At 39.1% G+C, this 23,218-nt stretch overlaps 2 protein-coding genes across 2 annotated transcripts in view; one reads left to right on the forward strand and one right to left on the reverse strand.

Annotated features, from left to right (window-relative positions):
- LOC135206933 (minor histocompatibility antigen H13-like) overlaps positions 1 to 23,218 on the reverse strand; it is a 59,572-nt gene that overhangs the window by 31,147 nt on the left and 5,207 nt on the right. The gene's annotated exons all lie outside the window — the stretch shown is intronic.
- Positions 11,862 to 23,098, forward strand: LOC135206535 (minor histocompatibility antigen H13-like). The gene is made up of 2 exons (XM_064237889.1): positions 11,862 to 12,128; positions 22,952 to 23,098. The coding sequence occupies exons 1-2, from the start codon at positions 11,928 to 11,930 to the stop codon at positions 23,072 to 23,074; spliced, it is 324 nt and encodes a 107-aa protein (XP_064093959.1). The 5' UTR covers positions 11,862 to 11,927; the 3' UTR covers positions 23,075 to 23,098.

A 23,218-nucleotide genomic window follows, 5' to 3' on the forward strand; every position in this document is an offset into this window, starting at 1 on the left:
CTGCCGAAAATGGAAAACCGGGAGCTTTTAGCTAGAGATTTTGGCTTCCCAACTGGACGGGAAGCAGCGAGCACAAACTGCGAGCGACCGCATAGTGTAAACAAACAAGATGGCTGCTGCTGATAGGACATACTCTCAGACTTTTGGCTTCTCTTCTCCTGAGCCACTCTCGAACCCACAAACGTTTTTTGTTACTCTTGCATTCACGTAAGATTCCAAGAAAACACATCACTGCATCACATCTTGCAACAGTCCGACAATTCCTGGGAGCCATGATGATATCAGCTGATCAGTTTTGTTTACTTTTTCCTACTGCACCTTGAAACCACGAGGTCCTATGTGACGATACAACCCTTTTGCTCGCAAGCATCGGCTGGATGCTGGCCAAAACCGCGAGCAAGAAATGACTAGTGTGATACCAGTTACAATACGGCGAGGGTGTGAAACAAGTCATTACAGTCAAACCAACTGTTTCAAATATCTCGTTCAATAGTTAAAATTTCCCTCCACATGTGACCTAACAACATCGAAAAAAAAAAAAAAAATTGTATTTTTGTTTTCCTGAAATCCAATTCCATGATGATCATCCGCGGTGGTAGTTTGAGAATTAATCGGTTGTCAAAGTCCCACTTGACAACGGAATTACCCTAGGGAATATAATTAGGTGTTTCGTAAGATAATTTTTGTATACTGAATGTTTTAGATAAAATAATTAACAATTTAACCTTACAACTACACACACCATATATGGGTAGATACATAGCTATAAAGAGATGGATTGAATCGCTTTCAGTGGTCGTCAGATTCAGATTCATTCTTGACATTTAACTTACATTACTAAATTTCCTCCTTCATTTGGGCTGGTCCTTGGTCATAATCACTGGTAAAACGTAAAATACCGGAGACCCAAGATTTTTTTTATGGTTTTTATAATGACATAATTATGAGATTTTATTAAAATCAGCTGGATTCATAGATGAATTTATAAAAATTATCTGAAAACTACGTATTACACATTTGTGAAATTCAGTGTTTAATCACAATCATAACTTCGTATTAACCTTTGTTTTAGGACTCAAGCGATACAGACTAATTGAATATGTATATATATATATATATATATATAGATATATATATATATATATATATATATATATATATATTATATATGTATATATATATATATATATATATATATATATATATATATATATTATATATATATATTGTTTCCAATTTCCCTTCTCACAACATTCCTTACATTTGAGGTCAAGATTTAGTTAAATCACTATGGAAATAAATATTTTTATTTCTATTTATACAATGTTGAATTGTATAAATGAAAACAAGCAAAAAAAGATAGCATTCGATACATCATTTTGTCCATCCACCATTATGTACAGACAGCCAACGAAGAATTGGCGTAGTTTCTTAATTCATTGTTCGTTATGGAAATATTGCCATATGCAGGTGCCAGATTATTTACTTAACAATAAGTAACATTTTCTTTCAAATGTGCTATACTTGAGATAAATTACATTAGAATTGAGTAGACTTATTCAACGTATTAAAGATGATTATTTTGCAAAGTAAAGAAAATATATACCAATGGGTCCACGATTTCTAATTTTATTCTCAACTCTAGCTTCATGACAGCATACCGAAGATTTTGAAGTTGGCTTTGCTGCCGCTCGAGTCTTGACTCAACGTATCGTACTGCACTGGGGTGTTGTCATTTCGTCTCCTTCAGCCGATAAATAATATATCGAGGCGTTAACAATCCTTGAAAACGATGTGTAATTAAACTAATTTTGTCCTTTGATCAACAAAATAATTTGCATGACACATTTAGTGGGCCTAAATTGGACTTCTGATTTTCCCTCATAATTAGCCTAGGTCCATTTTCAGCAGCATACTCTATCGGATACGTAATATTAATGAATATTTAAATCGACAATATATATATATATAACATGGGGGGAAGAACCCCCAGTATTCATAAGGTAAGCGTGGACACGAAACGGAAGGCAGACCCCCACACCCTATTACACACACAGCCTCTCTCTCTCTCTCCAAGGAATCACCCTCTCTCTCTCTCTCTCTCTCCACCTCTTTCTCTCCATTCTAACAGGTAATGAAAATGAGAGAGTTGCATCATAACATAACGTTTATTTACAAGAACAACTAAATCAATTAACTAAGTAATCCAGTCTTACAGACTAACTTAAAACTACAACTCATTGTCAAGTCATCCAAAAGTCCACACCCCTCCGGGAACTCTGTCCCCCGGCATTTCCAGATCCGTCTGTTCCAAAGATACAGAACACATCCCGGTAAGTACACACAAGTTTAAAGACAAAGTTAATAAAATGGAACATCTTACAAGATATCAAACAAGCCATCCCTTTGGCTAAAGTAAAGGTAACACTTACCCATTCCCAACCGGAATATCACTCACTGTTTAAAAAAACACTTTGGCACCCGCCATCGTGGCTTTGCCTTCCTCCCCCGAATCTCTGTGCAAGTCTTCCCATTAGACTTGGCTAGGTTGATACATTATGAATAGAAGAGGCGCACACACACATACGAATGCACACTTCGACAACGCCTCATATTACTGGCTACAACCAGTTTCCCAAAGGCACTTTGAGAAGAGTTCATAAACTGTCGTACATTGACTTCCTGAATTAAGCACTTTTATCTCACGCCATCCCCTAGAAACTCATTGATCAGCTACTCTCAGGTCGTCACCTCTGCACTGTTCTCCACATTCCATAGGTCACAGAGAACGCACGAACAATATATTATTAATCAAAATCCCTAGGCCTTACATATATATACTATTATCTATATTATATATAACCTATATCTATATATATATATATATATATATATATATATATATATATATCCGCTTTATTTGATTATTCCCGTTATTCTTGTTTTATTAGCCATGTTCGCCTTTATTCTTATCCTTTTCATAATTGCTTAACATAATTAACTCAGACCTTATTCAGTTTTATTTTTTTTATCGAATTCCTTGCATATCATCCTGTTTCATTTGGACATGTTGGAAAGCTGTGAGAGTCAAAACTGACGAATACATTAAAAAGGGCTTACTTTCATTAAAGCTTTCTTAGGTTGATCAAAATAGAAGTTAATTCAAATTAGTTACATATGTATACCTAGACCTACTACCATATGCATATTATTAGTAGCTGAAAGGATAAGAAATATGAAAGGTGACGTTCTCGTTTAAGTCTAGTTCATATGTTTTTTTTTTTTTTTTTTTTTCAAGTAAAACCTACTGCTTTAATCAAGGGTTGCTCTTTGACGGCTACAGGGTGTAACACGAGTGTATGCACTTATTTTGGGGAATGAAAGATAAAGTTTCTTTGAACAGAAAATATTTTATAAACATCCATTTTAAGGCGTCCGTTGTCGGTGCGGAGGAATTTTAAAATAACCGTTATCATTAGTGATGCTTTCACGCGATACGAGTTCGTCGGATCGAGTAACCTGAGATCACGGTCCAGATAGAACAGGTCAGCCCGACAGCGTCCCAATTTTAAGCCTCTTCTGCGCACCTACGTCATCTGAGGGAGCGCGGTGGTGAGAACCATTAAGAGCGTAGGTCTAACACACCGTCAAGAATCTTTTTAGAAGAGAATATTTTTGATAATATGATCTTTCAAGTGTCAAAAGAATGTAAATAAAACAACACTTGCATTTTGAAAATATTCTATTAAGTTACAACTTTTATCTTTTTTCTGAGTGCCTCCTTGCATGGTTGCCCTTGATGTTTCCCATACTTTATCAAATTATTATGATATCTCATTCGAAAAGGTACGGATATCTTTACATAAAAAGCTACAACATCGTCAAGAACGTCAATATTAGACTTTTTCAATTCAAAGCAAAGGTTTTTGAAACGTTTGCCCTCTATATGAGTGCTTTTCCGCGTTCAACATTAAAGATCTCCCGCATTATTACTAACTGAAAAAAATTACTAGAAGGTACATGCAACTCCCCCCTACTTACACAGTCTATCCAAGTATCACTCCTAGGTACTTCTTTATTCTTATTTCCTAACTCAGGGTATTTCACACAAAATATTTTGACAATATATCCCCCAATGTATTTGAGAGCCTCCTCCTCAATTACTCCCTCGATATCTTTTTTATTTCTGTGTTTGCTCTCAAAAGGTTTTCTTCTTCATCAAAGACATCTTTTCCTAAATCAAAATCTAAATTTCTAAACATCTGTGTTGTTAGTCATATTTCTAATGCTAACTCCCTTTCTTTTGTTACATACTCACCTTCATTAGGAGATTTAAGGGATTTTTCAACTGAGGTGATGTTACACTTTTCACTTATCACCTTCATTTCCTTCCCTAACAACAATTTTTTATGCCTGAATTTAAACTTTACTGCATTTGGATGATCATGGTGACCATCCATGGCCTTATACACCCAAAGAAACGTTCAAGGCAATATTGATTTAATCTTTGTGTCAGCAGGTAGTCAATACTAAGAGGCTTTTAACATTAAATAATGCAATGGTGGATTTACATGAAAAAAAATTATTCCTTTCTCCAGAAGGAATATAGTTTTTTTTTGCATTAGGACTTTTAACTCGTAATACTCATTAACTCGACGACCTTGAGCAATGTAATTTACTTGTTTGTTTTTCTACATCAATACCAAAAGCAGTGCTTTTACCAAACTCTCCATACATGCATGAAGAATTCATGGTGTCGAGCCAATCATTCGTTATTACAAGAATAACATCGGACGTTTCACTCCAGTTTTGACACTTCAACAGTCTCCTTTCGCCTAAATATTTTGTTCTGAATTGGCACATGTCTTTGTTGACCCGTCACATTTAGTAAATGCACTTCATTGATCTTATATGCCCCTAGTCTGCTTTGGTTTTACTAAGTATTTCTCGTATGTTAGAAGCTGAAATACACCCTTCATTATTAAGGAAAAAAACAGTCAATAAACTATTTTTTAGTAATTTGACTAAATGGGGAACATCAAAGAACACGACGTTAATTCTGTCAGCACGACAAGAGGCATGTACCCACTGGTCTTTGTATGGCTTTTCTTTTGGAAAACGATGGTATTTTATATTGGAGTTTTTCGTTTTTTCACGTGTATTAGAACAGACAAATACTGCCCAGTTACTTGACATTATCAATGGTAGAATGAATGAATGAATAAAAAGATATATGGGCACACAGCAAGTCCTATAGTCTACCTCACGACTATGGGTAGCATATTGTTTTGGTTAACCGGGTGTGAAGCGTGACGTCACAGTATTGGTGATTCATACCCAAAGCTGCGCGCTGACCTGTTGTATCTAGACCGTGCCTGAGATGGAGAAGAGAGCGGAGGTGGCGTATAGGAGTGATGGAAGGATTAGGCCGATATGTTAATAAAGTATCTCCCAATAAAATGTATTCTTTAGGTTTTGAAGAAAAAAAAATGCATGCATCATTGAAACTGTTTCCCTCCCTATCCGTTGTATTCACTGGCCACCGATAAAAAACAAAAGAAAAAGAGTAAGCCTAACTGAATCTCTCATCCATCAAAGCTAAGTTTGCTTATTCATTAGACACCTATCAAAGATTTCAAGTGTAGATTTAAAAACCTCTTCCTCTCCATCTAAAGTATTAATCAGACACCAGTCATAAGCGTAGAGCTAGTCATGATTCCTGGGTCAGCAATGTCGTGACGAGGCACTAGAATTAAAAATTCACAAATGAATGTTGCTCAGCAACATTTGCACTACTGTATTGTCTTGCTCTCTTGTGGTGCTTCGAGGTGTTCCACCTCTAGGCCCATGTTCTCAATTTTGCCGTTCTTTAAACAATTTGATTTTTCTATGTATGATTCTCTCCGGTTTATTAAGCTTTCTTGATATCTCTCCAACAGGAACTTGCACCGAATGCAGCGCAGTAATTGTCTCTCGTTCATCGAGGGATGTTTCTTAGACCGATAAATGACACATTGACATTAGATTTAGATTCCCGTGCACATAACATCAAAAGCAATAGAGTGAGGTCGCCTGGTTCACACTGTTAAAATATGTTTTTTTTCTTTTTGCTTTTAAATTTGATAGCATTTTGTGAGATTCCAATGTTTTCTGTAAAATTTAACAAATGGAAAAGTTCAACTACCTTCAACTTTATATTGAAATGATAATTTAAGGACTATGTTTATGCGATACTACTAGTGATAGGTGTCTACTATCTATTCGGTAAAGTATATCTATGGTTGTGATATGACGTTTTTTATCACTTCGTTTCGTTCACGTCAATTTTACTATATGGTAAATAGTTTTACACAATAACATAACATAACGTTCTAAAGATATCAGTGACTGTTTTTAACGTCATTACATATGATTTCTTCCATCTATGAAAAGAAAAATAGATAAATAAGACATGAATCGTGCGTCAGGCAGGTGAACGAAAAATTATGAAACTCTGCCAAGAGTTTTTTGGCCGACACTACCTTCCGCGACGCTGGTCTGGTTGGTGAAACTAATTCAAAGGTGGATTCTTGGTCACCTGCACACTGAAAGAAGTACTACTACAGTTCGAAGAGGGTGCGGTCAGGGAAGGTGGAACTGGTCATTGAAGATTTTGATGCGTCTAATTTTTTATTCTTTTTGTAAAAGACTCCAAACAGTTTTTTCTGTTTTTTTGAACAAACTCAGTTCCCCCCCCCCTTTTTTTTTTAATTAGTGGTCTTCCGTCCACACATTTATTATGGATAGAAGTATTTCATTCGTTGACCTATGACTTGATTCATTTTGATCGTGGTCTGGGCGACAGTTTTACAATAATAAATCTACAATTTTCTTAATGGCCTACATTTTCAACTTATATACCCACTGATTATTAATTCCCTGCCCCAATTTTTTTCTTTTACTGATTTACTCATTTCTGTTCATATAACATGATTTTCCTGACTCCGTAATTTATGGCATTTGTAGAACATTTGTATGTCCTTCATTCCTCCCATTAAGTTGCCTAATTATCAGATCATCATTCTGTTACATTTTTTGTTTTTTCAGTCCTTAGTATTAATGGCAAACCCATCATGTTTGCATCTTAAAGAGCTGAATAGACTCATTTTTGATAAGATCAGCATTTGTTTTCTTCCTTTTTTGCTGTTCTGTTATGATAAAAATGTCTCATGGTGTTTGCTATCTTTTTATTTAATTTCAGTTTTGAATTTCATAATTAACACCATGCATTCAGTATATGGTCAAAGTTCTGAAATCTCATTAAAAGAAATAATTTATTATTAACTCAAACGTCAATCAATTTTGTTGAGATCACGTAGGAAATTATTTTCGTATGGTCTTAAATTCCCTCTTAGAAAAGATGGCATAAATAAGCAATAGTTTGCTTGATGGGTCTTTCAATTTCATAGGACTGTAAAGTTGTGTCCACACGGCCGAACAATGTCCAACGGACGAACATTGTTACCAATTACCAATTGTCCGCCGGTCATTGCCTTGTGAGCAGAGTAAAAACACTGGTATACAACTTCATCTGGTACCACTGTTTGTTACCAGATCCACTTCCATCGTTTCAACGCTTATGACCAAAGACAATACACGAAAGATGGGAAGCTCAAGCCACAGCCGCATCGGCCGCATGCAATTTAGTACCTGGCATGAAATGAAGATGGCGGTAGCATTGCACCTGCTTACATCGTCTGTTTGTTTACAAAGACAATCCATTGTCTGGATCTTGTGGGAGCATTCATATGGAGAGCATAAGTAGGTTAGTTAAGTTAGAGTGTTTTACTTTAATTTCAAGTTCACTAACCTTTTAATCTATGATTGAATTTTCCTATATGTATGGATAAAAGCATTCAAAAAAAAAAAAAAAATTACATACAAACCAGCATATCTGCTCCCACAAGATTCATTCTTACCGTTCCATCTATGTTTCTGCATTATATGCTCATAATTGATCAATTTTTAAAATGAAATCTTGTAATTGGTACCAACACCCCACATAGTATTCCAAAGTAAATTTACCATTTGACAGCAAATGTACGCAGTAATACAGTAGTAATAAATTGGCAAAACAAGTTGTGAAAACCTATGATATTTGCTTGTACTGTACATGATGCAAAAAGAAACATGGTTCAAGTCAATTAGAATAATTGTTTCAAATTTTTTTAGGAATGTGCATGCTTCTTGCAGAAATGGCATTTTACTAGAATATACCAGGCAGAAGTGTTGGTTACATTACCTACATAAAAGGGTGCCAATTGAATATGCATTTTTGAGAACTCCCACAATTGGGCTATGAGATTTTAATAAATTGTTATAAATAGGTTCTGACTTGATCAAGAGCTTAATAAATAATCATAAAATATAATAAACTGTATTCATTCCTCTAGGTTCTTAGATTTGTCTGACACATATGTATTGTTTTATGTACAGTATATAATATTTTAGGAATAAGTACCTAAATATCAGATATATAATTATTAAGCAATACTGTATATTGTAACTTCCCTTAGACATGGATTTCAACTTCCCTCAAATGACAAATGATGAATTGCCACCCTGCTTCATAATATCTATGTCTATGTATTTGCAGATGCCTACAGTGGATTAGAGTTGTCAATATTAAATGTCTTCTTGATAAAAGTACAAAATATGTAAACAACTGTTGTAGAGTATGCAGTCTTCACTTTTCCTGCAAGAACTATATGTAACTCCGGATTCCTCAAGACTCAATAAAAATGCATGTCCAGATCAAAATCTTGCAGGTGTCGATGAATATGTTATTGCTATAATATAAAGATGTTGTTATATACTGTAATTTGTTTTATAATACATTTTTATAGTACAGTATTATGCACTGAAAATGTTAGTTATACTAGTAACTCTTTCCCACTTTCACAGGTAATCCAAATGATACATCTGCAGCACCAGCAATAACATACAACTCTGAGTGCAGTACTGTAACATTTGAAAGCATTTTTGAAAAATCTGGCACAGGTACAGTTCAGTGCACATTTCCATTTTTACTTCATTAATATTGCTTTTAAAGGAGTAAAATGTTAGTAGATTATAAAAACCTTCAAGTGTTATGCTGTAATTTGATTAGCATATACAGTATTAATAGTGCCTGTTCTAAGTTAAAGTGTTTCATGTGATTTTGTTTAATAATTACTCAAGCCCAAAAAAAGGAAAATAATTACTGTATACTATATTGGTGAAATAATAAGATAATATGAGAATAAGTTTGTTTCATTCTAACTGCCCTCTCAATTTTAGATAAAGATACTTAGCAATTAATGTTAACTGCCCTCTCAATTTTAGATAAAGATACTTAGCAATTAATGTTACATTAACTGAAGGATTTTATTTAATGATTCAGAAATGCCTATGATAGAGCCCTATAATCATGTTAACAAGCAATATTAATCGATTTAGTATTCAATAATTTATAAAGAGAAGTTTATTGCAGCATAAGAATAAATTCTAACATTTAAAAAAGCCGCGCTACGCCACAGCCGAGTTTTAGTTGAGGGCATGATCAATAGATGGCGCGCATTCAGACGGGTTGGATGATGTATTTTTTAATGGTATTAATAGTCAGTTTCCCATCTTTCGTGTATTGTCTTTGCTTATGACGTCATCCTGCTTCGCCTGTGATATGGTAACAATGTTTGTCCGTCGGACATTGTTCGACCGTGTGGACGCACCTTAAGATTACGCCAAGTTTACCCTTCACTGAATATTGTGCACTACATCAAATCTTCAACTGGAATCCATATCTGTAGGTGGTATGAACGTTTTGCTTAGGCCTAAAGCTTTTTCAGCGGGCGCAATCAGTAATATTTCCTTAAAGAATAGCTGCAAGAATGCATTATCCCTAGAATCCAACTTACTTTGCACCCTCCTCTAACAATTTGGCCTTTGATCTAAATTTTATATTTCATCCTAGAGCCCCACAGCATTCACCAGTATAACAGGTTCTGTAAATAATCAATGAAATGTGACCAGTTTTTTTTTATTTTTTATAAAAGCGGGACATTTCTATATATATATATATATATATATATATATATATATATATATATATATATATATATTATATATATATATATATGTATATATATATATATATATATATATATATATATATATACATGCACACACGCACACATGTATACTACCATTGTACCTTCTGTGACTTTCTCGCCCCTTTATTCTGTCGACATCAACAGCTGCAAAGGGCCGCACTTTACAGTCTATAATATTCTTTTGATTCACTTCATTGGGTATCGTAGCAGTCAGAGATGACGATATGAAATGGCAAAATTAAACAAAATATCTGTACTATTCCATTAAAATGGGAACGGTTTTGTTTTTGTAGCACAAAAGTGGCGGGAGAAGCGTGAGACAAGTGGGACATTTTGCTAATTTTAATAAAAGCGGGACAGACGTGGAAAAAACAGGACTGTCCCGCATAAAAGCGGAACTCTGGTCACATTTATCATAGTGGCTTCCAGAATCCCCAACACCTTCCCCAGGGGCAGACCGACTACTTCACTGAAATGTTTGATAATTTGTAAAACACCATCGTGGGAAAAAAAATAAAACCTCTTGTTCAGGAAATTTTAAGATGCGAGTCAACTGCCGATAGACTAAACTAGGGAACAATTTTCATAGCAAGAAAATGGATAATGTTGACACTTCCACAGGACTGCGATGCCCTTAAAAGAAGGCCTAGATACTGGACTTCTGTCAACTGGGCGCTTTTACTTCGTGGTGCAAAATATTAAACGAGTCTTTTAATCCGATCGGGTTAGTGAAAGTGTTAAAATTAACGTTTGAATTGCATGAATAGTTATCTTCAAACCAATAAGCAACCTTTTCATAATTGATTACAGCAATTTCCTTTGATGCGCTAATCGAATATAAGGCCATCTCTTTAGAATTTACCTCGAAAATCAGGCTAGGCCTTAAATATCTTTAACAATAAGCTTACTTCCAGCACTTTTTCCTATTTGACAATGTGTCTAAACTGTTGGAAAGACTAGATATTTTTCTGTATGTTGTACTGGATACACAGTCTAAAAATATTCAAGATTTACTGGAACCATGTTGTCTATGTTAAAACAAGTAGCAATAGTGTATTTTCTTTGTTAATCACTACGTAGCATCAAGGTGGGTATTTCCCGCCGCACTTACTAATGTTACCAACTGTGAAAAATCCGGAGTTTTACTGTGGTTATTTATACGCATATAGTGTTTGGGCATAGCTGTTTTTTTTTTACACATACATAAGATGTTTCTAAAGAAAATAAGTATTATAAATATTGTCTTTTTTCTTTCTTCACAAAAATGTCGGCTTATTGAATTTCTCGCTACAGTAAATAGTGACGTCATATTATTCTTGACACGTAGTCGTCTGCATGTGGGCTATGTATTTTGGAAAACTATTATTATTGTCAAGATTTGAATTAAAACATTCGCTATAACAGTTACATTCCAAATTTTAAATTATAATCTGAAAATGAGCAAGATCTGATTCTATAATGAAAATTTTAAAAACTATATTAACATTGTGTTCGTGAATGACACGATGTGTTACATACGCAAAGTCTTAATGTTTACAAAAGGCTTTGTCTTTGTAGAAAATTAATATATTGTATTTTAAAGTAGGTTAACTAAACAAATTAATTTATTTTTTTGTATTCTAATATAGCTCAATCGAGGATGAGTTGTATGTATTTAATCAAGAGTGAAATGTTTCCAATTAGATCACCTAACTCTACGTGTATGTCAAGGGAACGCTCCTTGTGGGATTTTACCTTTCCGTGATTCAGTCCAGCGGAAAGCTCACCGAAGCAGGGGAAAGTGACAGACGACCAGCGATGGCTGACACTGTAGGAGAAGAACCTGTGGCTGTGGCTCCAATTGTGGAAAATGTTACCGAGCTAGCAAATAATGGAACGGTCAAAAGTGCCGCGACGCCCGAAGGCATTGCTCTTGCCTATGGAAGTCTGGTGATCATGGCCCTTATACCCATATTTTGTGGGGCATTCAGATCTGTGAAACATCAACAACAACAGAAGGTAACTTCAACAGCTGGACTCTTACGTTCACCACCGGGGCTTGCAGGGGCGTCTAGTTTCTGATTGGATGGGCTGAATTTCTAGTGGCCATAGGCTATAAACACTATGGTATCCGTTTTAGTGATCCAATCGACAATTTTCCGTAGATGTACTGTAGAGCACCAGAGTGGCATTTGATATTTGTGGTAAAATCCTTTAAAAAAATCTGCCGCTGTACCTACCTAGGTATGACCTAGGTACCTATTAGCACTAAGCTAAGTCTAACCATTTTAATTTTATAGAATGAGTGCAGATACGAAATGACAAATTTACGTTGTTCTACAGTATGCATACTTACCTATGCATGTATTTTTTCTGCCGGCTGTAATTAACCTGTAATTTACCTTTGAACTCTATCCTATGGTAAGGGGGACTGATGGGAATGCGGAGTTTTGGGTGGGGTAAAACACTTGGGAGAATTAGGCTATGCCTTACATCTTTATCCTATGGTAAGGGGGAACGATGGGAAAGCCAAGTTTATGAATGGGGTAAAACACTTGGGGGAAGGTTTTGCTGTGTTATTGTGTTACCTATTTCCTCTTATTTATAACATTTAAAACACGAAATTCAAGCTGAAATAAAACTATAATGGAGCCGTTACTTAGCCAAAATAAACCGGTAGATCTAGGGTACTATTCCGCGGCGGCCTCGACTATGGGAATTGCGGTTTTTCCATGCAGTTTTACCTCCTGAACAAGAATTTTAAGTAATATTTATTCGGACAACTGTAATTAACCCCCGGGGGCCAGTACTAAACACGGCAAAATACATTGGACGCCCTAATGCCTAGTGGATGTCGTATTCCCGGTTACGTTCCTTGCAGTCCGTGCAGAACTATTCTGTAGAATTACCAATAAACCTATTAGTATTACTGCTCTTACGATGCCAAATCCTACTACGCATGCGCCATGTTACAGGGGAGCTTTTGTTTCAGATTGCCTTCCTTTAATGTGGGTTTCTGGGGGTGAGGCCCCCCAATCAGGTAACACGTTTTACTGGGTTAGGTTAGTATCATAACCTATATGTTACACCTCTTAAGATTACCTTTCTTTTCTGCCCCCCAGTCAGGAAACACATTTCCAACTCATACCTGTGCCTTCCTCTCCCAGTACCCCCCCCCCCCCCCCCTTTTTTTTTTTTTTTCTTTCCCCCCCCCCCTTCCCCCCCCATCCCACTTTACTGGACATAAGGCTCCCTGGTGGTTATGTATCCCACAGCCCCTACTAGAATTCAAATATGGTGGTTTCGTTTGCATATCTGGGGCCCCGAACCAAAACTTAGAAAATTGTTCAGTCGAAGTAGACTATGGCAGTTATCGTTTTCTTATGTTATTTTACTTACTTTACAAGAGTTTAAGGTTATATTTTGCCGGTCGACTGTCACTAATTTGTTGTTTACTTTTGAACTCTGTATGTCGTTACATCACACCCCTTGTACCGTCATGTAGTCTTCAAAGGTAAATTACGGTTTAATTACAGTTGGCTGAATAAATATTACTTTAAATTCTTGTTCAGTAAGTAAAACAACATAGGAAAACATCAACTGCCATACTTTACCATGGAATGTGGGCTTAGAATTACCTTCCATTGGATGGTAGTTAGCCTATTGTTTTGTTTGCCTAGGTAGTTAATTTGCTGGCCAGACATTACATGCTTTTGCTAAGCCATAGGGAGAACTTTGGCATCGCAATTCAACCAATTAGGTATATCTACTATAGGTAGTAACCAGATTTGACTGGAGACTTACTGATGATGCTGACCAAATTAGTTGTCAGGGGACTCCAAAACCCAGTGAACCTTTGATACTTAAGAACCAAAATGGGTACTATTTTGGCTTAGCAATCTACGTGTCACCTACTCCGAAGTGCTATCATCGATTCACTCGAGGTAGATTCTTGGGTGAGCCCTATGCCTGCGAGACATACATTTGGCGGCCTCTGATTGGCTGGTATCGGGAGCTAGGCAGCTCGCTCAGTGTCTCATTATTTTCTTCTGTAGCTTAGAAAACAAGCAATATGTTTAGCTATATTTCTTCATTTATCTCATGTTTTGCAAAAGATATGAAAGTTTTGGTCATACCTTAGGATTCTGTATTAATTCTACAACTAAAACCTAATTTCCTGAAATCAATAAGATGAAACACAAACGAATTACAACAAGTAAAAGTGAAGAGAGAACTTTTTTTTTTTTTCTTTATACCTGCTTTTACTTATCATAGGATTTTGCATCATTCATGCAACCAAGATAAACAATTTGCCTTTGTATATCATCACTAGTTTTTGTGACAAGCCAGGTACATATGATTGTGTAGACACTTGAGGTTTTCATGGTTCCTCCAAGACTCCCAATAAATGTGAGCATTGATCTGTACCCTTTACTAGTTTGGTTTTGGCCGATCAGAAGGTTTATGATTATGTTGAGCATGTTTGTTTTGTTCATGAGTCAACCTCAGCTTGTTGCTCAGCAGTTGGTATTGCTTGGTGTGATCATTCATGTCCCTTGACCTGAGAGTGTTCACCAGGCAGACTAATAAGTTGGTCTTTCTTTTGAGTGAGGATCAAACTCCTGTTTTGAGTCTTCTGCTATGACCTGAGGGTTCTTCTTCTTCAAAACCCCTTCAGGCCAAGTTGGAATGGCACTTTGAAAAAATCATTGGAAAATCAGCCACTGCTCCATTAATCCACGTCCACTGATAAAACACATATACTAGGGTGCACTCCAGAAGTGAGACAGTCATTCTGACTGCACTGGTCACTGGGTACTCATGGAGTCTTGGATTAGGTCAAGAGTGGTTCCCCTGTTGTCCAGTAAGTCAAGCATGCTACTTCATTTGGTATACTGTAGACATTACTGAAGGATATTTTCAGCATCTTCCTGATTCCTCTCAAGTCTTGCTTTCCAACCCCTTACTATTATTTATTAAAACGAAGGGGTTTTCTTCCACTTTCTTCTTCATTTTCTAGTTTTATTGTAGTGTCTTACCGAACAATTATAGAGCCGTGATTTCCACGAGCGGCAGGATACTAAATTCAAATTTAGCGCGTCGGCGTCGCCAACACTGGTGGTGATGACGTCATCTCCCTCCACTCGCGGGAGAACCAGGTACAACTGCCCAGGTGAAGCCAATTCTTTTCCTGCCAGCGTCCGGTGAACATCGGTGGTCGGTGCGGTTGGATGACTTTGCTTCGCTTTTTTTTTCTGGTGGAATTGATCTTCGGAATTGGTGAAGTACTCTTTTTTGGCGTTGTTGTTATTTTGCTTTTTATTTAGGCGTTGCCATGTCGGATTCTAGTCCGTCGGGAGTTAGGTTTTGCATCTCAGGATGTAAAACTAGATTATCCAAGTTAGAATATGATTCTCACACTAAATGTGTTAAGTGTAGGGGACAGGTTTGTTCAGCAGATCGAACATGTAACGAGTGTAGTGATTGGACTGATTCTCAATGGAAGTTTTTTAGTTCATACTCAGAGAAATTAGCTAAAGACAGAATTAGAAAAGCAGCGCTTAGGGAAAGTAGACTTAGCTCTGCTTCGTCTTGCGATGCATCTGTTCCTTCTGTTTCTCCTCAAATTGTTATGTCTCCTTTAACTACACCTCCTATTCCTCCTACTAATCCCACTTCTCCGGCTTCCCGTGTAGTTTCTTCCGACACCATTGCCAGTCTGGAATCGAGGTTAGATCAGAAATTTTCCGGTACTAGCGAATACGGTTTTGCAACTTGGTAATTCAGTTAAGACGTTTTTGGAGAAAGCGGCCTCAGGTAAGAGTGTAGTTGAGGGTGCGTCTGTCTGTCCTGACACGTCTCCTAGACAAAGGTCACTGTCCAGCTCCCCGCACCGGGGAGAAGACATACCGGAAGTCCAAGGGAGTCGATCGGGATTTGCCCACAGACAGGCGCCTCTCTTGTTGAGCCTGTTGCGCCTCAACAGGGCTCGGTTAAGCGTTGGAAAGGTGTTGCGGTCAGACGCCTTTCGAATGATTCAAGCGATTCGTCTCCGGTCGCGCGGCGCTCTTGGCGAGATTCGCCCGTTTCGCGTCCCTTAAAGAGGCGTTCAGGCGCCGATTCTTCGCCTCCTCCAGTCAAGCGGTATAAGGAGCCTGAGAGTAGGGTTGCGCCTCGGCCGTTAGCGGCTCGTTCGTCGCCTCAATCTGTGCCTTTTCGGCTCCATCTATAGTAGAGATTGTGGTTTTAGCGCTGTAGCTAGCAGTTCTAAGGGTGTTTCTTTAGGCGCTTTTTTCGTCTCTGTCACGCCTGATGCGCCTGTTTCGCCTCGAATTTCGGCGGCTTCTCCGAGCGAGGCGCAAGTAGTTTTTCCGCCTCCTGCTGAACATTTAGGCTCTTCCAAGCCTACGTTAACTGTTTTTGATTCGTCTCTGGCGCCTTTGCGCAAGCCAGTTAGAGATGTTAACCAAACCTGGATGAATGAGTCCAAGGGTGGTTCGAAACCTTTCAGATCCGGTTGTAGTTCCGTCTACTTCTTCGGCGGTATCGGAGAATGAAGAAGAAGTAGAGGAGGAGGATTCACATCACCTCTCGTGTTATTCACGTCTCCTTAGATTTCTTCTGGTATCTTATCCAGATTATTTTGAGAAAGCGGCTCCGCGCTCCCCAACTTCGACTTTTTTGATGAGGAGGAAAACTTCAGACCCTCTCCTCCCAAAACTTGTTCTATCTAAAGCGGTTAGACATTCGTTGAAAGAGACGGAGAAATGGATGTGTATGAAAAGAGACTTAGGGAAGGCTCTTTTTGCTTACCCTCCCTCTAAGTTGCTTCGTAAGAGGTATAGGTTTTTATGTAACTGGGGAAGCTCCTTCTCTGGGAGTTTCTGCCTCCTCCCAGGGAGACTTCTCCAGTTTAATCGACTCCTCTAGAAGATCTGCTTTCGCCGCAGCGAAAGTTTTCTTTACAGCGCCTGAGTTGGACCACGTTGTAAAGAATCAATTTAAACTTTTGGAAGTCTTTAGCTTCCTTGATTGGACTATTGGCGCTTTAGCGGCCAAGATCGAAGACTGTCCTTCTCTTTCCCAGGAGTTAGCGGAGGATTGGATTGGTGTTCTGTCCTGTGCGGACAAATCCATTAGGATGGATGTGATGAGTTAGCTTCGCTCATCGCCTTTGGTACCCTTAAGAAAAGGCAACTTTGGTGCTCCTTTGCTTCTAAAAAGGGTTACGTCCCAACAGAAAGTCTGCTCTCTTGTTTGCTCCTTTTGTGAAAGATAACCTCTTTCCAGACGATGTAGTGTTGTCAATTTCGTCTGCGCTAGATAAGAAATCTACTTCGGATTTACTGGCACAGTCTACTAAGAGACCTAAAGCTCCTGTGGAGACTGTTCCTTCGGTTTCTCCTCTGGCCCAAGCGCCTTTTCGAGGGAGAAAACCCAAGCGCTTCTTTCGGCCGAAATCGAATTTGCGACCTCAGTCTAAGGCCTCGGCCAAGGTTAACAAACCTTCCAAATGAAAGCTCGGTTCTTCATGCACCAGTGGGAGCCAGGCTGGCTCTGTTTTGGGAGGAATGGGAAAAACAGAGGAGCAGAAGCCTGGGTAGTGCAAGTACTCAAGTTCGGCTATCGTATTCCTCTCGTTTCACCTCCCTCGCTCTCACCTGTGCCAATTCCATTCCAGGCATACTCTCCGGGCTCAGACAAATTTCTGGCGCTAGCCGCAGAAGTGGAAGCGCTTGTTCTCAAAGAAGCGATAGAACAGATAGAAGGGGATTTTCCTCCAGGCTTTTACAATCGCCTTTTTGTAGTTCCCAAGTCATCAGGGGGCTGGAGGCCGGTTTTGGATGTGAGCGCCCTGAACTTGCATGTCCAGAAAACAAAATTTCATATGGAGACCACTCGGTCGGTTCTGGAGTCCATCAGACAGGGGGATTGGATGGTCTCTCTGGACATGCAAGACGCTTATTTTCACATTCCGATACATCGCGAATCTCGGAAGTACCTGAGGTTTCATGTTCGAAGGCAAGGTGTTCCAATTTCGGGCGCTTTGCTTCGGACTAGCGACCGCTCCTCAAGTTTTCACCAGGGTTCTATCCCCGATAGGAAGCTGGCTACACATATTAGGAGTAAGAATCTCCCTCTATCTGGACGATTGGCTTCTCCGGTCGGAATCAGAGAGTCGGTGCATGAAGGACCTTGGAACAACTCTGGATCTTGCCAGAAAGTTAGGAATTCTGGTCAACAAACAGAAGTCCCAGTTGGTTCCATCTCAGAGCATCCTTTATTTGGGGATGATTCTGAATGCTCAAGTTTTTTCGGGCTTTCTGTCCCCGAAGAGGGTTCAAGGCTGTCTGGAGACAGTTCAGGAGTTCTTGGACAAAAGGTAAGTTCTGCCAATCAGTGGATGAGGCTCCTGGGCAAAATTGACGTCAGTGGAGAAATTTGTGACGTGGGAAGACTGCACATGAGACCTCTGCAGTTTTTCCTGAGAGCCTCTTGGTGCAGGAAGACACAAACCAGACTCGATTACCTTTCCTAGTCACAGATCAAATAAAAGAGGACCTAAGGTGGTGGCTCTCTCGAGCAAGGTTGGAAGAAGGGTTAGATTTACGACCCATCCTCCCCGAACCTACAGTTCTTTTCCGACGCATCGGACACAGGTTGGGGAGCCCTACTGGGAAATCAACGGACTTCAGGAGCTTGGTCGGAGAAGGAGAAGAAGTTCCATAAATGTAAAGGAACTGTTAGCAATTTTCTTAGGGCTCAGACAGTTTCGGAGCTTAGTAGAAGGCCGAGTAGTGGCAGTGCATTCCGACAACTCCACGGCTCTCTCGTACGTGCGGAAACAGGGGGGGACTCAGTCTTTCTCTCTGTACGAAGTAGCCAAGGATCTCCTCCTGTGGTCAAACGAGCGAAGGTTTCAGCTAGTCCCGAGATTTGTTCCGGGAAAGATGAACGTCCTGGCGGACGAGTTAAGTCGTCAACAGCAAGTGTTACCTCTGGAGTGGACTTTGGACAACAAGGTTTGTCAGAAACTTTGGCGCCTTTGGGGACGACCGTCAATAGACCTGTTCGCGACATCGAGGAACAACCGTCTTCCTCTCTTTTGTTCTCCAGTCCCAGATCCTCTAGCTTGGTCGGTGGACGCAATGCTGTTGATTGGTCGGGTCTGGAAGCTTATGCATTCCCTCCGTTCGGTCTAATAAGAGAGGTGCTGAACAAGTTCATGTCGCACAGCAATGTAACGCTAACGTTAATCGCTCCCTTTGGCCCAGGAAAGAGTGGTTCCCGGGACCTTCTCAGTTGTTAGTAGACTTCCCCAGACTTCTTCCTCCAGAGAAGTGGCTTCTCAAACAACCTCACTTCAAGAGGTTCCACCAAAACTTGTCCGCTCTAGCTCTGACAGGGTTCAGACTGTCCGGAATCTTGTCAGAGCGAAAGGATTTTCAAGAAGAGCTGCAGAAGCTATCGCTCGTTGTAGGAGAGAGTCTTCTAACAAACTCTATCAAGGGAAGTGGAGAATCTTCAGAGAGTGGTGTAGAAGTGCTAAAGTCTCTACTTCTGCGACCTCTTTAACAGAAATAGCAGATTTTCTTCTATTTCTTAGGAACTCTGAAACTGGCTCCTTCGACGATCAGAGGATATAGAGCCATGCTCTCTTCGGTTTTTCGACATCGAGGTTTGGATATTTCCTCCAATTCAGATCTGTCGGACCTCATTAGGTCTTTCGAAACCACTAAGCTCCCGCAAGATACAGTGGCTTGGAACTTAGATGTGGTGCTTGTTTAAGTTCCTCATGGGGCCACCGTTTGAGCCTTTGAAGTCGGCTTGCACTCAGGAACTTGACTAAGAAGGCACTCTTTCTTATTGCACTAGCTTCTGCTAAGCGTGTCAGCGAATTGCACGCTATAGACAAAAGAGTCGGTTTCTCTCAAGGCAATGCTGTATTTTCGGTATCTTTGACCTTTCTAGCCAAAAATGAGAATCCTTCTAATCCTTGGGCCGAGGAGTTTTGTGGTAAGGAACTTATCTGATTTGTTGGACATGAGGAGGAAGAAAGGCTCTTATGTCCAGTCAGGGCTATTAAGCAGTATCTGTTTGCCACTAAGGGTATCAGAGGACAATCTTCTAAGCTCTGGACCTCGGTTCAAAATCCCTCTCGTCCTCTTTCTAAGAATGCTATATCGTTCTTTATTAGAGAGCTTATCAGGGAAGCTCACTCGCAGTCCGAGAACGACAATCTTTCCGTTCTGAGAGTTAAAGCTCACGAGGTTAGAGCAGTGGCAACTTCTTTAGCATTCAGAAAGAATTTATCTTTATTTTCTTCGATTCTTCAGAGCACGTTCTGGAGATCGAATTCGGTTTTTGCGAGTCATTATCTCAAAGAGATAGAAACGGTTTTCGAGAATTGTAAAACGTTTTAGGTCCGGTGGCGGTTTTCTGGCATGGTGTTGGGAGAAACGGCACAGGGGTCGTCACCTCTATGCTAACTTTTCACCTTGAATAGGTTGTCGAGTTCAAGGGAAGCTGGGGTAACTGAGTACCTGGGATACTCACCAGTCTGTTAGGTCAGATTTTACAATGGTTGGGTATATATGTTTTTAAATCTGGTGTTTGGTGACAAATGTTTTGTATGATTGAATTTCTGGTCTTAGCCCAGGGCAAGGGCAATCTTTGTGTTACTATCCTCCGTCAGTCAGCCTTGACTCGCTTGAACTACGGAAGGATTCCACTCCTGTAGAGGCTAACTTTGGTCAAATTCCAATTCCTCTACAATAGTAAGAAGAGCACGACCAGAGGCAGTAACAGGCTGCTGTAGCTCTCTTACAAGGTAAGGTACAACAGACACCTTGAGTGTTTACTGGTATTGCAATAAATGTAACCATTTAAAATACTAGTGGTCCACTGAATCCCACCTTCCCATAAATGTGTAATCAGCTCTATAATTGTTCGGTAAGACACTACAATAAAATGAAATTTCATTATAAAATGAAGTGTAGTTTGTATACTTACCGAACAATTATGATTATACCCACCCTCCTCCCCTTAGGTGGACGGACGGGCAGAAAGCTTGGATTCACCTGGGCAGTTGTACCTGGTTCTCCCGCGAGTGGAGGGAGATGACGTCATCACCACCAGTGCGACGCCGACGCGCTAAATTTGAATTAGTATCCTGCCGCTCGTGGAAATCACGGCTCTATAATTGTTCGGTAAGTATACAATAAAAACTTCATTTTAGAATAATGAAAATTTCATATTTCTTTCTGTCTTGGTGTCCAACCACTCTTACTCATTCATTTTACTGTCTTAAGTAGTGAATGACCAAATATTCCCCAGTGCTATGGCTTAATAGCCTAAATTTCATTGAATTAATCAAATAAGGCAACCTACTTCCCCAGTGGTTGACACATTAGAGGAAATTGTATACATGTCAGAATATGCAGACTACGTATTCCCATTCAGGAAAGATTCTGTTAAAAATGTACGTATTGTATGATTAGTTTCAGTTGCATAACCTTCCAGGCAGCATTGTGGCCTAACCTTTTGTTGAAAATGCTTGTTTACCCCACCATCAGTGTCTCGTCTGCGGATTAGAGTGCGAAGTGTTGACTTTCCTCTCACTCAACATAAACCTGTGAGCAAGGTTGTCCTGAGATTCGACAATAAGTTTTTGCTCTTCATTTGACAAGTTTTGACTGAGGATAGTTGAATACTATCGCTTTCTGTGTGAAATGAATCAGTCTTGGGTTCCTCTTGATGTTTTCCAAAGAGTAAAGTAGTATAGGCAGCACCAGAGAAGAGTTGTTCTGGTGGCTTGAATGGCCTAATCCACCATGCAGTTGTCTTCAGGCATCTGAGGTTTTAAAGAGAACTGCTTCCAAGCCGTTGGTTACTCCACGCTTTTCCATTAGGGTTGGGAAGGCTCAGGCCTCCTTGAAACTTATGACAGGGAACCCAGGGGTGGGTATTCACGCACAGTGGTCAGAAGTATTCCTCTCTCTTTCAGCTACCAGATCCTACCCTGGTTTGAAGGGGAGGCAAGGGGAAGAAGGGGGTTGGGTGTGAGTTATTGAGTTAGGATGTCCCCAGCTTCATGAGTAGAGGGATTCCTGTCTGTCATGCCACCAGGCAGTGGGGCAAGAGCAAGGGCTAGAACCATGGTTAGCCTTTGTCCTTTGACTCAGTACTCATTAAGGGGCAGAATTGAAACTCCTTGAAAGTATATACATATACAGAGATGAGAGTTTTTCATAGAAACCCTATTACATAATCATAATAAAGGGGTGCCTTCCCTTCCAGCCTCTAGTATCTCCCTGACTCATATGCAGTTGACATAAAAATAGAGGTTATTTGATACATAACTGAAAATCCAGAGTTTCACGATTGTGAAATTGTATTCTTCTTATATCTGATAGACAGGAGACATTCAGGAAAAGAGTATAACCATATGCTTTGTATGAATAATGGGTTTTTGTAAAAAAAGCTTTGAAAAAGTTTATAGTTATTTTGTTGGAGAATTTGCTGAACTGAATATATGTACTTTTAACAATTTTGAACAACCTTTATTAATTTGATCACTGAGCATTAAGTATTTGGATGTAGCAGGGGGATCTAAATAACGTATTACTCTGCTAGTTAACAGTTTTTTTAAATTAAGGTGGGGTTGTATCAGCAAGAATTTATATAATCAGTTTGGAAAAGTAATAGGCAAGAATAAGGCAGTAAGGGAAGGCATACTTTTTTCAGGAAAAAGGGAAAAAGCTATATTTAAGTGTAAGTATTTACCAAATTTTATGCATATTAGTATGTACTGTATTTACCTATTGTTGACATTATTGCAGGCATCTGGTGAAAAGGTGGACACAATGACTTCAAAAGATGCAGCTATGTTCCCTGTCATAGCATCGTGTGCTCTTTTTAGTCTATACATTGTTTTTACGGTAAGTACTTGCGCTATTGCCTAATTTTGTTTTTTATCTTTCATTGGTACCTGACATAAAGTAAGATTCTGTAATTTTATTGTTTCATGATTTCTGTTGCTCATGAAATCTAGTTAAGAGCTGCAAACTATAGGTAATGCAGGCTCTTTGATTACGTCACACATTTGC

The sequence above is a fragment of the Macrobrachium nipponense genome, chromosome 31 (assembly GCF_015104395.2).
Source record: "Macrobrachium nipponense isolate FS-2020 chromosome 31, ASM1510439v2, whole genome shotgun sequence".
NCBI lineage: Eukaryota > Metazoa > Arthropoda > Malacostraca > Decapoda > Palaemonidae > Macrobrachium > Macrobrachium nipponense.

Excerpts from the sequence above, each read along its gene's own strand:
- LOC135206535 (XM_064237889.1), top strand. The coding sequence starts at position 11,928 with ATGGCTGACACTGTAGGAGAAGAACCTGTGGCTGTGGCTCCAATTGTG. Across the intron at positions 12,129-22,951 it reads AACATCAACAACAACAGAAG|GCATCTGGTGAAAAGGTGGA; the intron begins GTAACTTCAACA and ends ACATTATTGCAG.